We start from the raw sequence: 15,164 nt of genomic DNA on the forward strand, positions 1-15,164 counted from the left end.
ATGTATGCTCAGTTAAAATCTGCGTGGAGGTGGAACTGCGCTACCCGGGTTTGGTGTGCGAGGTGCCTTCCCCCTCGTCGGAAGCGGCGCAGCCCTCGATGCGTTTCCCACGCGAGCTCTCTTGTGCGGCCTGTCGTTATCGTCGTCTGATGTGTACCCGCGTTTACGGTCCTGAGCCTCCGCGCGGCGCTCCATCTCGTCCCAGCTCACCGCGCTTTCTTCATCATCGTCGTCGCTGCTATCGGGCTCACTCTCCTCGTCCTCAAGGAAGGAGCTGCCTGTCTCGTCCGACTCCTCATCATCCTCCTCGTTGTACGTTGAGTCGTCCGACTCCGAGTAGGAATCCTCCTCGTCCTCCTCGTCGCCGTCAAAGTCGTTGTTGAGCACCGCCCACCCTGCGCCAGGCCGCCACGGATCCCACTCCGCGTCGTCGAGGATTGTCTTGAGCACAGCCTTCCAGTTGGGATTGACAGAGGTCTCCATGTAGTACAGCCGCGATGCGAGGCACCAGTCCTTAATCACCTCCAAGCTGCTTCTCGGGATGGTCGTGATCGTCACCGCCGGCTTGTTGTAGTCTTTAAAAATAAGCGACATGTCAAACGTCGACCCGCCCGGTATCACACGCTCCAGCGACACCACCTCAATATCCGCCACCCGCTGCGTGAACGGCGGCCTGTCGGAGATCGCCCAGAGCACCTCCCTGTTGGCCTTGAAGGTGGTCAACCCCTTGGCATGCACACCCTCAAAGGAAAAGTTACTCACGGGAATTTGTGTTTTTATGTTACTCATCTTCTCCACCGCCTGCGCAAACCGCATAAATTGCTTATTGGTCTCACTGATGCGCATTTGCTCACGCTCTTCCGCCGCAATTTCCTCATCGTACGACTTTCTGGCACCCGTGACAGCCTCACTGCTTTCCATGACGTCGGCCACAAACTGCACCTCATCCACGCTCTTGCGTGCGATCTCGACGCCTTTCTTTAAAGTGACATGATAAATAACGCGGATGGAGTTGACGGCCGGCTGGAAGATGACGTGTTTAATGTTCTCAAACAACATATCAATTGGTGCCCCACCAATGAACGAGAAACGAAGTCCGTTCTGGTGCAGCTCAAGATTACCAATACAGTCCTTGTTTTGGCGGCCGGTTGTGGCTGTCGGTCTTATTTTGACCTGCGGCAGTCGCAGTGAGTTGGGGGTGACGTTTAGTTTGGCGCCTCCCGCGGTTGTGGATATCCTCCGTCGCTCCGTGTCTCGGTTTTTGATTCGCTGGTGAATCCCCTGGATGGCGATCTTCAACTCCGAGAAGACGTCCTGCGGAGCGCGATAGCTCAGCTCCTTTAGAAAAATTTTTGTTCGGTGAATCCGATACGCAATATTTGCCTCCTGCAGGGAGTGAAAAGTGACGGTGCAGGTCACGTATTCGCCCTCCGGTTTCACGTCCACTTTGTTGATGGTGGAGGCGTGGAATGCCGCAACCTCCCCGCACACAGGAAGGAAAACAACCTCCTTCTCCACATGCACATAGATGCCGTGCCGCGCCTGCGGCGGGAGGGAGCCATCCTTTGAATACGGAGCAATATCCCCGTAGGCAAGACGGCCCATCTCGTACACGCGCAGCTCCTCCGTTGCAGCCGCTGTCGCCTTCTTTCCTCCGGCGGCTATCAGCTCGGCGTGTAATTCTCTCAAAAGCGACTTGAGTCTCTCATCGCGAGCCGCTTCCCTTGACATGAGAGGGACGCTGCTCTGCCCCTGACGGGTAATCTTGTTCAACTCACGTGTAGTGGCATTAAAAGCCTCCTCCTGCGCGTCCGCATCGTAGAGGATTTCCTCAAGTTTGCGGGAGGTCTTTGTGTTGAGCTGCGCCGCACCGCCCTTGACGGTGGCGGTGTCGGCCAACTCCATATCAAAACTCTCCCCGCCGCCATCCGGCACCCCCTCAAGCGTCACACGAACGACAAATGTCATGCCGTCGGCCACAGTCGCGGTGCCTTTTTCGGAGATGGTACCTCGAGCCTCAAGCACCATAAGTCCCGTGGAAAAGCCCAGGGAGGCTGGTAAGTGCTTGGCCAGGGCTTCGTTGGTGGCCCTGGCGTAGCTTATGGCTTCTCTGTACACCTCGCTTAGTGTGGTGCCCACCCGCAGCAGCTCCATCACCTTTTCGCTGACGGAGTAGAGAAACTGATACGCGTCCTTCGCATTGGGCGGCGCATTGGCCTCCACAATGAGGGTGCGAGCGATGAAGGCAGTGTAGCCGCAGTTCTTCACGCCGTAACGGACGACAATGACGTCGCCCCGCAGCGGTTGGGTGCTCAGTTGCGTGAGCTGAATTTGGGCCTCGTAGGTCCCGCGGTGCATGACACACGGCGTCAGGCCAGAGGCGATGGAAAACTGGGAGATGTCTAGCCGCTCTAGACCCTTCACGGTGTTTGGCGTCTGCAGCTTCTTCGCGACCTCCTCCTGCAGAGAGCTTAGCGGCTTGGGGTTTGTCTTCTGCAGCTCCTCCTCGATCAGCCCACGGACAAACCGCCGGAAGACGGCGCTGCAGAGGCCCGCCGCCTTCTCCACGCACGACAGCGCCGCCTCGTCCTTGACGAAAAGGAACTCGCCCAAGAGCGGCGCCACCTCCACCGTCCGCTCCGCGGGGATGAGGCTGCGAAGCAGCGGGATGAGCCTCGACGCGAACTCCCCTTCTTGAATGGCCAACTCCTTCTGGCAGAGACCCACGGCGGCGCCCGCGAGGAAGGACGCGAGGGCGTCGGCGCAAGTCTCGTCGTACTGCACAGCCGTATACGCGTAGGAGTCGGTGGTCGGCGGCAGTTCAATCGGCACGCCGTTGTGGACGACGCAAAGTTTTTCGAAGGAGAAGAACACCGCGACGTCGCACACAGTCGCCGGCGCATTGAAGAGGTGCTGCAGAACAGCCTGGCTGCGCTGGTTCTCGAGCGTCGACGGCGTGAGCGCGCCAAAAACGCAGCCCACCACGTCAAACCCCCCCGCCGTGGGCTGAGCCTTTTTCCACGCGGAGAGAATACCCGCCAAACGGGTGTCAGATAACGTTAGCGCTGACATTAAATCCCTGGAGGCACACCCACCACACACACACACACACACCACTTAACAGCAAAGGCCAATAATTCCTGCAGAAGCGAAAGAAGAAGACGGACAAAAAAGAAAAATATATATATTGAAACCATGTGGCGTTGCATCCCACGAACAAAAAAAAAAGAAAATGATAAGAATAAATTAGAAAGGTAATAACAATCACATCCATACACCCACTTCACCAAGTTCCGTCACGGATGTGCCTGCATGTATGTACGCATGTATGTGTCAAACGTGTCCGCCTTTCCTTTACTTTTTCTTCCTGTGAGTACTTCTCGCTCCCTCCCCTCTCAGCGCCAGCGAAGAATCAAAAATGGCGACCATCTCTACTTGACACGTTTGTATTTCAAAATCTTCGCACGGCGCGCCTCTTCCTGCTTCTCATGCGCCCTGGTACGCAGACTCATGAGCTTTATCTTTCTTGCCTTTTGCAGGTTCTGTCGGTACTTTTTACGTGCCTCAAAGTACTTCTTCATGTCGTAAACTTTCTTCTTCGGAGCCGCCGTCGTCGGCTTGGCACTCTTGGCGTCCTCCACGTCCGCCTGGGAGACCAACTGGGTCGCCGCAAACTCGTCCCGGAAGTACATGTACAGCGGGGGGCTCATCAGCTGACACTCGTCTGTGGACAGCTTTGACAGGTCCTCCTCCTCGGCGGGGATAAAGGTTGGAAACGCGGGAAGCCCACGGTGTTCGTTCCACAACGTGTAGCCCTTTGTGTTAATCGTGTCGCTGAACCTCACGTAGGTGCCGACATCCGCATCTAGGAGCGTTGGGAGGTAAATGAGCGAGTTTTTATAATCGATGCGCCACACAGGTACACCTTGATAGGTCTCGGCGGAAGCGCCTGTTTGGCCTGACATGCGGTGGCCCGGGTAGATGCGCTTCTGCCCCTCCGTCCCCATACACCCCGGACGACGCTGCCACTTGGAGTCGCCTAGCCAAACGTAGCCGCCGTCAAAACCGTGACGAAACATCACGCCGCGAAAGCCGTAATCGGTGTTTTGAAAAGTGATGTTGACTTCCTGGCCCGGCTTGAAGTGACGGACATCCAACTTTGTGCCCACAGGCGCGTAGGCGTCGGGGGTGATCGGGAAACCCGCACACACGTGCTTCACAGGCACACCAGCCGCCTTATAAAAGGCCGCCACGTGTGGCTTGTGAAACTCCACAGGCACGTTCATTGCCCCAACGTATACTTTGTCTGTCCCCACATCCCCGTTTCGCGTGCCGTGCCTGACAATCTGGTTGTCAGGAAACCAAAATGCGGTGCAGTCGAACTGGTTGCCCAGTTCGTCGTAGTCTTTGCAGGTGAAGGCCTTCACGCCAACCATGCCAAACCGCACCGAATAAAACATGTTGAACTCACCAAAGGGTGGGGGATTGTCCCAAGCCCGGGTGTCTTGGTACAACTCGGGAAACTTCTCACGGAGGCGAAGAAATGCGTCATACTTGTCCTCGCGAATGGCGTCATACGTCGTTTGAAGCTGCTCGGGCTGCCACCGCCGCGGGTTGTCCGGGATTTTGGGATAGAGACTCATCTTGTCCCCGTGGTCAAACAGGTATGGGTAGTAGCAGTGGTACATGTCCCGCTCCCTCTCCTCCATGAGCGACGGGTAGCAGCGGTACCAGTCGGTGCGGATGCGTCGATCGCCTGGACCCCCTCCAGTTCGCATGCGGCACTGCACGCACAACGCGGTGGCCGCAGCGTTACGCGCGCCACCGCGCCACACTTGCATAGCAAAGCGCATACTACACCTTACACCCCACACACGTATATGTCCGTCGAAGGAGAAGAGGCAAAAGGAAACAGAATCACGGGCATACTACACGCACGCAGCCAGAAGAGAAACAAAAGGTAAAAGAAGGATACAGCAGTATCCATTACCAAACCTGGCGAGACATATATATATATATATATCGAGAGACGCTGCGTTGCTGGCTTTGCGCAGAACTCGCTCAAGGTGTATGTAGCGGGAGGGAAGCGAGAGTACCGCCCTTGTTAACCTTCTGAACAGCATCATACTCTCGCGTAATTTCAAAGAGGCGATTTTCAATGGCAGACCTAAACGAGTGCTGTGGCTCCATGAGGGTAAACAGGGAACGTATGGTGGAGAGATCCCGCATCGTCCTGGTGTTCTTGACCGCCACCTCCGGCATGTCAGCACGGAGCTGCTGCACCTCGAACGGTGCGTGCTTGTACCACCGATATGGAAAACCGCGCCAACTTGCTCGCTCCAGAGGCTTCCGATATTTGTGCACCCCATCCGAGCGATGATCGCTGTAGCCCCTCCCAGCAGATTCAATGATGCGGTCCAGCACTGGTTTGGTAAGCAGCAGAAGTAGCTTCTCCCCGAACTGAAGAAACAGCTGCGTCGCCTCCTCGTACTCTTGCCTTGTTCTGTAGCAGTTCCTGCGGCGAAGACTCCTCGAGCCGTAGCCGTGCAGCAGACGCCGCTTGTTCTCAGGAACCGGCTCGCGAAACCGGCGGGCGCCGCGCTTCTCAAAAAGATCCTTCGTCTCGTCCGGGTCGACCTTCTGCAGGTGGCAGATCATCGCAAAGCAGAGGTCGTGTATCTCCTGCGAGGCCGCCTCAAGTTCGTCAAACTCGCCGGCAAACGTGTCGTCTGCAAATGGCGACGCCGTGGCGCTAAGCGCGGAGCCGTCGCCGGAAGTGTCATCGGCCCGCACGTCGGCGGCAACGATCCCCTGCTGTGAGAGGCAACGGCAGGGCGCCCGGACCGCCACGAGTTGCGCGGCACCCACGCCAAGCGCAGCGGCACGGCTGCCGAAAAACCTAAGCGCCCGCATTGTCCCTTGACAGCTGCTACTCTTCCGCGAGAAAAGCCAGGGGTGGGGAGACGCCGTGGAAGCGCGCACACCGAGGAGGAGAAAGAGAACGGAGGGAGGGAGGAAGGGAGGGAGAGGGGCCCAAGGAAAAGCAGGACACACCCAACGCCAAGCCCACCACCGCCACGACGTCACAGGCAGTGGGGCGCCTTTAGCAGGCGCACAACAATTCGGCCTTCCTCCACCTCGGCAGCGACATCCACAAATGGAGCTTCAGGCGCTTCCTCAAGTCGCCCCATTCCGGCAGCCGCCAGATCCTGGAAAGTGTTCCCACGCAGAATAAAGTCGAGGGATGAAATTCCCTTCGGAGCACCTGGAGCAAAGAAGCAGCGGAGAGTTTTTTGCTTCTCCGTCCCGACGGCCAACGCCCTCAGCTGCTGCACTGTGCCACACTCAACGCAGAAGCAGGGAGAGGCGCCGGGGAAGGCAAGGTGCCTAGTCGCAAGGGAGCGCAACAATGGCGAAGGCTCCGCAACGGCATCAAATGGGTGCGGCATTTGTGCTTCATTTCTAAAGCGAAATACCGTGATGCTTGCCGCGGGGTGCAAGGAAGTGCACAGGGCATTTAAAAAAGGCAACGCCCTGCCACTGAAAGGAGTTCCCCACAATTTCGAGGCAATCACAAATCCAAATCGACGCAAAACATGGACTCGAAGTTTGTGTCGAAACCTATACACAGCCCGCTGCGATGCAGCCTGCGCGTGTTGCATCGACTCCGTCACGGCAAGCATGCCGGAAAGAGCGTCGCAGGCGGCAAGAAGGTTGGAGACATAAAAAGATGAATCCAATCCCACGCCCGGCATCCAAGCCGCAGCGAGGTCGAGACGACGCGGACCCCTCCCCGCGACATCATCATCATCGCCACCGCCAAGCAGAGGAGCAGCGGCCTCCCCAGAGAGTATCCGATCCAACACCGCATTGTCCACCAGACCCAAATCTCCGCGAGAAGAGGCGTCTTCGTCCGCGTCGCTTGGCCTATCAAAAGAGACGTGCTGTTGCAGAAGGGCGGCCTCATACGCGTCCAGGTAGTTCTCAAGAGCAGGGAGGGCAAGAACTGCGGCGCGGATGCCCTCGTCTCTGCCACATGGTGTCGGCGCCACAAGGCAGAGTGTCACAACTCTTGGAAACCATACCCATGTGTTGTCCACGCTCGTTAAATCATTAAGAAGGCTGCGCACGGCGTTAGTTAGTGCGGTGGAAATATATGCGGCAGGCGGGGAAGGCGCTCTCCCATTCACAGCATCCAGTGCATCTCGCACAAGATGCTGATACGTTTGGCACATCGCGTCATCACTCCTTATCGAGCACAGCGCCACACCAAGCGTCTGCGCGCGGGGGCGAAATTCCATGAACTCTGGCGGCTGCAAAGCCAGCACACAACCAAAGGAACGGCAGAGCGTTGGATAAGCGGCGCTGCCACCGCCTGTCCCTTCTAAGGATGCGAGGCAGCCGCTTATTGACGGGAGAAAAGTCTCTCGGTTCGCGTTCGTCGATGGGGAAAAGATTGATAAGGACAACCGATGCGCCCTATCCACACTTCGCTCCGCGCAGGACACGTTCTTCTCTGCGAACCGCGCATGTCTAGAGACGTAGGCCTGCATTCGTTCCCTGGTCCACTTCTCGGCCCCACTAAAAACACTCTCCTGCCTGTTCCATGCGGTCATTGAATTCAACTGGGCAGCAATGCCACGCTCCTTCAGTGCCCACAAGGACCCCGACGACGCCCGCCAACGCTCCTCCATCGCGGCAACCACAGCAGCGTAGTGGCGGAAATCAAACTTATCGAGAAACCACCCCATGCACGGTCGCCCGTCGGGCATCAGCACAACGTCACATATCGTGTCCGTCGCATCCCCCGCGGCTCCACTGGGCTCAATGCGTTCGGCCACCGCAACACCCCCGAGGCGATTCAGCGCGCGCACCACCGACGGCGTCGGGCGCATGTCGACGCCGTAGCGAATGTACTCCACGCATTGAACAAAAAAATCCTTCTCCCGGTCGCTAAGCGCCGCCACGTTTGCCCAATACGAGGGAAATATTTTGGCCGGTGACCTCGCCGCGTGTGGTGCCTCCCTCGGCCAGCCATGCGCGAAGCGAAGAAGGCAGGGGCACACTGCAGAGCCCCACTCGGGAACAGCATCCACCTGCCACCTACGCCATACCGACATGAACCACCTCTCACGCCCCCACCTCTCCCTCGCTCTCTCTCTGCTTCCTCCTCGCCGCTTCCTTCCACCCAACGACAAAGGAAAACAAAGGCGCAGGAAGGGGTTCACAGCCGCCCCACAGCAGCTCCCTCAAGGCAAAAAGAAAAAAAAAGGAGGAAAAAAACAGCGCAAGCACAAATGATACAAACAAACAAACAAAAAAACAAAAGGCACGCAAACACACACATACACACACACACTCATGCTTATGCCTATATCGACCAATGTATACACACAAAAAAAATTACGGCCGAAGCAGCCCATTTCAATCCGAATTTGTGTTGGTATGTTTTGCTGGTCCCATGGGACGGACACTTGTGAAAAACTTCACGTCGTCCTCGGTAACCTTTTTACGTGCCTCCTGGTGGCTTTTCACAATGTTGCCCACAATTTCTATCAGCTTCTTCTTGACCTCCCCCGTCATTATGCGTCCAAGCATGTAATCCTTGCGGATCCGAGCGAGTGCCTCATCATCTTCCATAAAGAAATTCAGCCACTGGATGGGAACATCCACGTCCGTATTAGCCCCGAGCACAAACTGTTCCTCCTTCGTTGCGCCACCCCCGCTAAAGGCGTGCTTGTTAATTTTATCCTTCAGCACCTTTTCCGTATCCGTGAGAACCACCGCCGCTCCCGTAGAGGAACTCATCTTCCCCTTTGAGCCGCTGAGGCCGGGAAAAAATTTTGAGTGAATTACGGCCGGCTTTAAGAAACCGAGACGCGGGGCAATGTCGCGGGTGAGGCGAAAGTAGGGATCCTGATCAATGGCCTGCGGAATCAGACAGAACACGTTCCCCTTTGACGGTGGGAATATGTGTGGAAAGGCTGCTGAAAAGGAGGGGGCCGCTTGAATCGCCGGGAACATCCAACGCCCGCAGTTGTCCTCCATCTTAAACCCAAAACAGCCCCGGACTTGGCTCGCCGTGAACGTCCGCTCAATCTGCGCCACGGTGCGGTACATGTGGCCCATGTAGTCGAAGTCGCGGAATATAAACGTCAGCTCCGGGTCAAACCCCATCGCTATGATATCCTTAATGTTTTCGGTTGTCATGGCCTCAATCTGCCCAATATCAATGTTTCTGAAGAAAAACTTTTCATCGTCGGTCATTTGAATGACAAGCGGCACATTAAACGCTTCCTGTAGCCACTTGGTGAACATAAACGGGATTAGGTGGCCCATGTGCATAGATTCACTGCTTGGGCCCCGCCCAGTGTAGAGGTAAAACGGCTGCCCCGCCTCGTACACGTCCAGTAAAAGGTTCATGTCACGGTGGGAGAAAAATATGCCGCGACGGAGGAAGTGATGCGGCTTCTTCCCGAGGACCCGTTCCAGTCGCTCAAGCAACGCGGTGTCGATGGCGTGGCTCCCAAACTCTTTGATGAGCCTGTCGTAGTCCACATCGCCCTCAACTGTCCAAGGCGTCACCACCGCAGCCGTCATTTCAACGTCTTTTCTGCGTGCGTGCGTGTGGGCTTTTTTTTGTTGTGTGTTGTGTGTTGTTGTTGTTGTTTTTTTCTTGTAGTTATTTTCCTTCTTCTTTTTTTTATTGGTCAAGCTGGTGGTTTTATTAAGTTTTTCTAAACGCGTGCCCTTCGATTCCGCCGCGCGGCCGCAGAAAACTCTCGCGTCACGTGCCCCTTCCCCCCGATAAGCAGAAGTGCCAGAATCCGGGCGAAGGAGGGAGAGAGGGAGGAAGAGGAGCGAGGAAAAACGCTGGCGCGGGAGAAAAAAAAAACGGCAGCGCAGCTGCAGGCAACAACCCGCGGGAGGGGGGAGGGGCGCAGCATCGCGTCTTCAGCGTTCGCCTGCAAACAATTCCAAACCACTACGGGCAGACCTACAATTCAGTGGAGCAGCACGGTAACAAACACTATAAATGCCAGCACCAGAGCAAAGAGGAGGAGGTACTTGTTGCACGCGGGGGACTCCTGATAATGCTGGGCGTGCCGCAGGTGGTTTGCCGCGTTTCTTGTTGCCTGCTGCGCCACGCCAACGTTTCCCTCGATGACGTCCAGCGACTCGCCCTGCTCTTGCACCATGAGGTGGATGTGGTTAAATATCTCGTTGATGTCCTTCACGTTGTCTGCGATCTCCGAGGTTTCCTGCCGCCGCTCCGCCATGATCTCGTCATGCAGATCACGCTCGAAGAGTTCCTTCTGAGTGAGCGCCCCCGCCGCGCCTTTTTGAAGCAGTTCACTAGTTTCATCCCCTTCCTCGGCGTCGCTGCTCGCCAGGTTTCCCTGCAACACCCTCACACGCGTCGTCTCCCCAGAAGAGCGCAGGGACTGTTCGACGCTGATGCATTTTTTGTAGAACGCGTCGCATGAATTTTGATACTTATCCATGGCAACCTTCGCCTCCGTCGTGAGCTTCACACCCTGCCCCCGCAGCTGGGCGGGGTTAAGCCGCATATACTTTTCCATGAGCCCCAGCGCGTCCTGTATGCCGTGCACCTCCCTGGCATTCGTGCGGGCCGTCACTTGCTTCACCCGCTCCCGCTCTCTTGCGATATCCCGCAGCGTTGCGAGTTTGTTCGTGCTGCGCCGAATCTGCGAAGTGCTGCGATCCAGCGACTGAAGTGCATCCGCCAGGAGGTCGCAGTTCCGACGCCAGCTGGGATCCTCCATCTGCCCCTTGTTTCCCTCCTTTGCTTTTTTTTTATATTCTATTTCCCTCACGCCCTGTGAAACAGACGCTCTCAGGCCCCCCCCCCACACACACACACACACGCACACACACACACACACGTACGCGGCAAAGCAAAACAAAAAAACACACACACACAAAAACAGTGCCTAGCCTACCTCCCCAAGGAGGAAAAAGAAAAACCAAAAACACGCACACAACACGCTGCAGAGTAAACAAGAGAAAAGAGTCGGTGTTGTTGGCATCCACGACGGGTCAAGATTGGGGAGACAACGCAGCCGCGCGCCCCGTGAGCCGGCCACCCCCTCTAGGGAGACGCAGGAAAAAAAAAAGTGCGCATTCAGCAATGCCTTCAATTCCTCCGACCACCCCCGCACACACCGCCCCGTTTCTTCTTCTTTGCGCAGCCTCCCTGCGTCGAGCTCCCCCACGGCCCTCCTTTCGAGCTGTGGAGGAAAGCGGGGAAGTGCGTGCCCCTCAAGCACGCAGGGTGTTTGCACGGTAAAACGTAAGCGTGCCACCGCTGTCGACAAAAACAAGGAAAACCTCCGCGCAGCCTCGCCCCCGCAACGCGTCCACGACCTCCACAACGGCTCGAAGGCTCTTTGACGTGAACTCGTCGCGCTCAACCACCGGGTACGGCACAAAGCCCTTGGCGCCGCCTGTAAAGCTGCACATCACAACACGCCAGGAGCCGACAGACTCAATGGCCGAGTCGTACAGTGGGAAGCGCTCTTGAACCTCTTCCAGCAGCAGGGCACATATTTCATCGTCGTGGATCATTCATGTGATGTTCCTTCGGAGTTGAGGAAAAGAAAAGGTACGAAAGACACACACACACACACGTACCGAGGAACGCGTTACCCACCCACCCTCCGAGCCTCCTACGGTTGCTCTGGGAACTTGTTCTCTCATTCACTCTCTCTCATTTTAAGTCCGGTGGGCGGACATGCTTGCATGCAGACTTTTTTCTAATAGTTTCCCCCTCCTCCTCCTCTCTTTCTTTTCAGAACGCCTGTGCATTTCTCGCAACAACACCGCCGTGTCCCTCCCTGCACTCACCCCTTGTGTGCCTCTAATAAATAAATACTCGTTTGAGGGGAGAGGGCGGGGGCAGCAACACTCTACGCATCAGCCACCCACGCAGGAAAGAAAGTTACTTCACCCGGGCAAGCTGCTCAATACGCTTGTTGTACGCATCCAGGTAGAGCCTCGCAATGTCCTCAATCGGCTCGCGAACGCCCACCCCACGCAGCGTGGAGCACTTGTAGAACTTCATTTGATTGGCGTTCGCGAAGTCTTTGCCCTGACGCTCCGTCACCTCCGACTTGTCTGCAAGATCCATCTTGTTTGCCATGAGGAATCCGATCATGTCGTTGTTCACATGCTTTATCGCGCTAATCCACCGCGTGCAGGCCTCAAAGGTCACTTTATTCGACACGTCGTACATGAGGATAAAGGCTGCGGCGTGCTCCACGTAGCTGGGCATCATCGTCTCGTACTCCTTTTGCCCCGCGACGTCAAAGATGAGAAGCTCCACCGTGTTTTGCTCGTCCACCTGCACTTCCTTCACGATAAAGTCGCAGCCCGTCGTCATGAGGTAGTTCTTCGGGAATGTCACACCGTTGCTGTGGATCATCTGCACAAACGCCGACTTGCCGACGGTTGGCGCCCCAACAACAGCTATTTGGAGCCGTAGATACGCCATCTACGAGTCTGCGGCGGCACTTGGAGAGGGGGGAGGCAAAGAGACAAAAAAAAAAAGGCGGGGACAACGTGCGCGCACGCACACACACAATGCGAGAAAACAAAGATGGAAAGAAAGTCCATTTCCAGTCACGCCCCCAACACGCCCGTGGGGGAAGTCTCGGCGTTGGAGGTGGAAAATACAACGGCGGTGACAAAGTCGCCCACGTCAGTTGTTGTCGTGGGGCCAAACAAACAACGCCGATGATCAAAAAGGGGGGTGAAGAAGAAAAAAAAAGACGAGAAGAGGGGATTCATAGCGGGAATCCCAAAAGGGAGCGCACCGCATCCTCGTCATTGCCGTGGACGTGGGTGCTACGGACAGCCGCACGCTCCAAGTCGGTCGTCTGAATAAGCGTGGATGGCAGTCGCCAGAGCCGCACGCAGCCGCGCGTATCCCCCGTGACAAGCCACTCAGGGGAAGTGTGATTGAACGCCAGACACAGCACCGGCGCGCCGTCAACGCCGGCCTCTATTGAGACTATCGGCTTCAACTGCGACTTCTGAAGATCATAAATGTGCAGAAAGGAACTCCGCGACACCACCGCGAGAATGCTTGGGCGGAAGGGGCTGAATTGTGCAGCGTAGAGAAAATGCTTGGTTTCCGCCGAGGGCTCAAGGGTCGCCAGCGGAAAACGCTCCAGGGCGTTGTACAAGTGGACGCTGCCATCGGAGGAGCAGGTGAGGCACAAGTTGTGGAAGAAGGGCGAGGTGTCGACGCTCTGCACCGGCCCTCGGTGGCCGCTCAGCCAATCCACGTCCAACGCCACCAGCGCGTCGCTGCTGCGTGCGGACAACACACTCACAACACCTGGCCGAGCGCGGCCGACGTCTCCGTTTTCTAGTCCAATGAGGAGCGGGCTGTCGCCTGAAGGAACACTCGCCCCACCGCCGCCGGCAGGACGTGCAAATCGGACGGACTGCACACCGGCAACCACGCCTTTTTTGTTTTCCACAGAGAATGCGGCAAGCGGCTGCGACAGTTTGTTTGTCGGGGTCCAGAAGAAAATGTATCCGTCCTGTGCGGAAGAGCAGAGAATAAATCGGTGCGATTCCCGCATTTCCTGTAGACTTTGCGTCCACTGCAGCGAAGAGACCGGCTCCCTGTGCGACAACGGCGATCCACCTGTCGACATCGCGGTCGGGGTCGCACTTGTCACGTCGGAGTACACGGCCACCTCGCCGCTGTAGAGCCCCACCGCAAGCACGGACGCCTGGGTTGGGTGAAACGCGACGCAGGTGACGAAGGAGTCCATCTCTAGCGTGTGATGCGGCGCGTTCACATCAATGTCCGGGCGCGCCAGATTCCAGATGCCGACAACGCCACTGCTGTAGCACCACCCTGCCGTGTCCACGCGGCCGTACGCCGCCGCAAGCAGGGCCCCGTTCGCATTCCAGCTCAGCGAGAGCACATGCAGCTCCCCCTCCACGGCGTAAGGTGAGGAAAGCGTGGCCACCGACGCAACGTCGGTGCTCCTCGTTGACCAGTTTGGCTCATAGTTGCTGAAGGCGCCGCTCTTTGCGTTGCGGTACAACATTGACAGCACGTCATTTTTGGCGTCCTCCAAAAATGTGGCGAGCCTCCCCTCGTCCATCTCCACCCCTGCGTAGACGTACTGCAGGCCATCTAACGCGGCCTGAACCTTCTTCTTCTCATGGCCCACCTGTTTGTCAAACCGGTTGACTACTTGTAGCGCGCTGATAGCAGTCTGCACCTCCGCCTCACACACGTCTAGCGGGGCGGTCTGGCAGGTTGCGTCAACGCATACGGCCTCCTTACGCCACGACGACGGCACAACCACCTCTCCGGTGATCTGGTCGCTAAAATTGCACGGAGCTGACATCCCGCCCCTGCGTCCTCCCCTCTGTTCCCGCTGCGGCTGCGGTTGTCGGTGTTCGTCCTTCTACTACTGCTTTTACTTCTACTCTGTCACGGCAACGTGGCGTGAGGGAAACAACGAAGCAAGGGAGAAGTTGCTTGTGGCGCCTGCACCCTCTGCGCGCAGTTCACGTAGTCCAGGGGATGGACAGCAACAGGCTTCAATGAAATAAAAAAACACCGGGGGAAAAAAAAATCACGGATAGAGAGCGGATAAAAAAACATACCTCCGCAGTAACCGTGTTGGGTTTGGTGGGTTTTGCTTGCGGAGCTCCGTTGGCCCACGCCAAAATTGCAGCGTGCAGAAGTAAAAAAGGGGATAAAATGAAAAAAAGGGGGAAGACGAATAAAACAAGACGCAGCATTCATCGGCTCAATTAAGCAGAACAAAGAAGGCGGCCTCTTCCCTGAATACCTCCGAGCACTGAGGAGTGCTGCGGCACGAGCGTAAACACGGCGGTTCGAACGCACACACGTAAAGGGAAAGGAAAGGCAAAGCAAGGGTAAAACGAGACGCACATTCGTAGATGTGTCTCTTCTAAGGGAAGGCACTCAAAACACGCATTGCTCGTGGCCGCACACATGTATATACTGTTCGTGGCTTGCACAATTCAACCTCGAGCATGGACACGCGGACACAGATGGAAATATATATATATATAGCCAGAGGGTCAGACACACACACACACACGCACGCACTTTCACTTCCCTCTCTCTCTCTTCCTTTTCTTCT

The 15,164-nt window shown here is 56.5% G+C and overlaps 9 protein-coding genes across 9 annotated transcripts, besides 8 other annotated features; all 9 read right to left on the reverse strand.

Moving 5' to 3' along the window:
- Positions 1–12: 12 nt before the first annotated feature.
- Positions 13–3,072, reverse strand: Tco025E_01831 (transcription factor-like protein; the record flags this gene model as incomplete). Its single annotated transcript, XM_029368767.1, has 1 exon — positions 13–3,072. The coding sequence occupies one exon, from the start codon at positions 3,070–3,072 to the stop codon at positions 13–15; it is 3,060 nt and encodes a 1,019-aa protein (XP_029231169.1).
- Positions 3,073–3,086: 14 nt separating this feature from the next.
- Positions 3,087–3,117: a microsatellite.
- Positions 3,118–3,431: 314 nt separating this feature from the next.
- Tco025E_01832 (ribosomal protein L3-like protein) lies at positions 3,432–4,853 on the reverse strand (the record flags this gene model as incomplete). Its single annotated transcript, XM_029368768.1, has 1 exon — positions 3,432–4,853. The coding sequence occupies one exon, from the start codon at positions 4,851–4,853 to the stop codon at positions 3,432–3,434; it is 1,422 nt and encodes a 473-aa protein (XP_029231170.1).
- Positions 4,854–5,005: 152 nt separating this feature from the next.
- Positions 5,006–5,023: a microsatellite.
- A 38-nt stretch (positions 5,024–5,061) lies between these two features.
- Positions 5,062–5,913, reverse strand: Tco025E_01833 (uncharacterized protein; the record flags this gene model as incomplete). Its single annotated transcript, XM_029368769.1, has 1 exon — positions 5,062–5,913. The coding sequence occupies one exon, from the start codon at positions 5,911–5,913 to the stop codon at positions 5,062–5,064; it is 852 nt and encodes a 283-aa protein (XP_029231171.1).
- Positions 5,914–6,003: 90 nt separating this feature from the next.
- Positions 6,004–6,027: a microsatellite.
- A 56-nt stretch (positions 6,028–6,083) lies between these two features.
- On the reverse strand, positions 6,084–8,120 carry Tco025E_01834 (uncharacterized protein; the record flags this gene model as incomplete). The annotated part of the gene is made up of 1 exon (XM_029368770.1): positions 6,084–8,120. One exon carries the CDS (start codon positions 8,118–8,120, stop codon positions 6,084–6,086), a length of 2,037 nt encoding a protein of 678 aa, XP_029231172.1.
- A 135-nt stretch (positions 8,121–8,255) lies between these two features.
- Positions 8,256–8,359: a sequence feature (A-rich).
- A 65-nt stretch (positions 8,360–8,424) lies between these two features.
- On the reverse strand, positions 8,425–9,600 carry Tco025E_01835 (putative tryptophanyl-tRNA synthetase; the record flags this gene model as incomplete). Its single annotated transcript, XM_029368771.1, has 1 exon — positions 8,425–9,600. One exon carries the CDS (start codon positions 9,598–9,600, stop codon positions 8,425–8,427), a length of 1,176 nt encoding a protein of 391 aa, XP_029231173.1.
- Positions 9,601–9,633: 33 nt separating this feature from the next.
- Positions 9,634–9,709: a microsatellite.
- A 295-nt stretch (positions 9,710–10,004) lies between these two features.
- On the reverse strand, positions 10,005–10,787 carry Tco025E_01836 (syntaxin; the record flags this gene model as incomplete). Its single annotated transcript, XM_029368772.1, has 1 exon — positions 10,005–10,787. One exon carries the CDS (start codon positions 10,785–10,787, stop codon positions 10,005–10,007), a length of 783 nt encoding a protein of 260 aa, XP_029231174.1.
- Positions 10,788–10,872: 85 nt separating this feature from the next.
- Positions 10,873–10,907: a microsatellite.
- Positions 10,908–11,283: 376 nt separating this feature from the next.
- Positions 11,284–11,589, reverse strand: Tco025E_01837 (uncharacterized protein; the record flags this gene model as incomplete). Its single annotated transcript, XM_029368773.1, has 1 exon — positions 11,284–11,589. One exon carries the CDS (start codon positions 11,587–11,589, stop codon positions 11,284–11,286), a length of 306 nt encoding a protein of 101 aa, XP_029231175.1.
- A 373-nt stretch (positions 11,590–11,962) lies between these two features.
- Positions 11,963–12,514, reverse strand: Tco025E_01838 (small GTP-binding protein; the record flags this gene model as incomplete). The annotated part of the gene is made up of 1 exon (XM_029368774.1): positions 11,963–12,514. The coding sequence occupies one exon, from the start codon at positions 12,512–12,514 to the stop codon at positions 11,963–11,965; it is 552 nt and encodes a 183-aa protein (XP_029231176.1).
- Positions 12,515–12,806: 292 nt separating this feature from the next.
- Tco025E_01839 (WD repeat domain 34) lies at positions 12,807–14,396 on the reverse strand (the record flags this gene model as incomplete). Its single annotated transcript, XM_029368775.1, has 1 exon — positions 12,807–14,396. The coding sequence occupies one exon, from the start codon at positions 14,394–14,396 to the stop codon at positions 12,807–12,809; it is 1,590 nt and encodes a 529-aa protein (XP_029231177.1).
- Positions 14,397–14,908: 512 nt separating this feature from the next.
- Positions 14,909–14,939: a sequence feature (A-rich).
- A 164-nt stretch (positions 14,940–15,103) lies between these two features.
- Positions 15,104–15,130: a microsatellite.
- Positions 15,131–15,164: the final 34 nt, after the last annotated feature.

The sequence above is a fragment of the Trypanosoma conorhini genome (genome assembly GCF_003719485.1).
Source record: "Trypanosoma conorhini strain 025E chromosome Unknown Tco_14.4_contig_00065, whole genome shotgun sequence".
Taxonomy (NCBI): Eukaryota; Euglenozoa; class Kinetoplastea; order Trypanosomatida; family Trypanosomatidae; genus Trypanosoma; species Trypanosoma conorhini.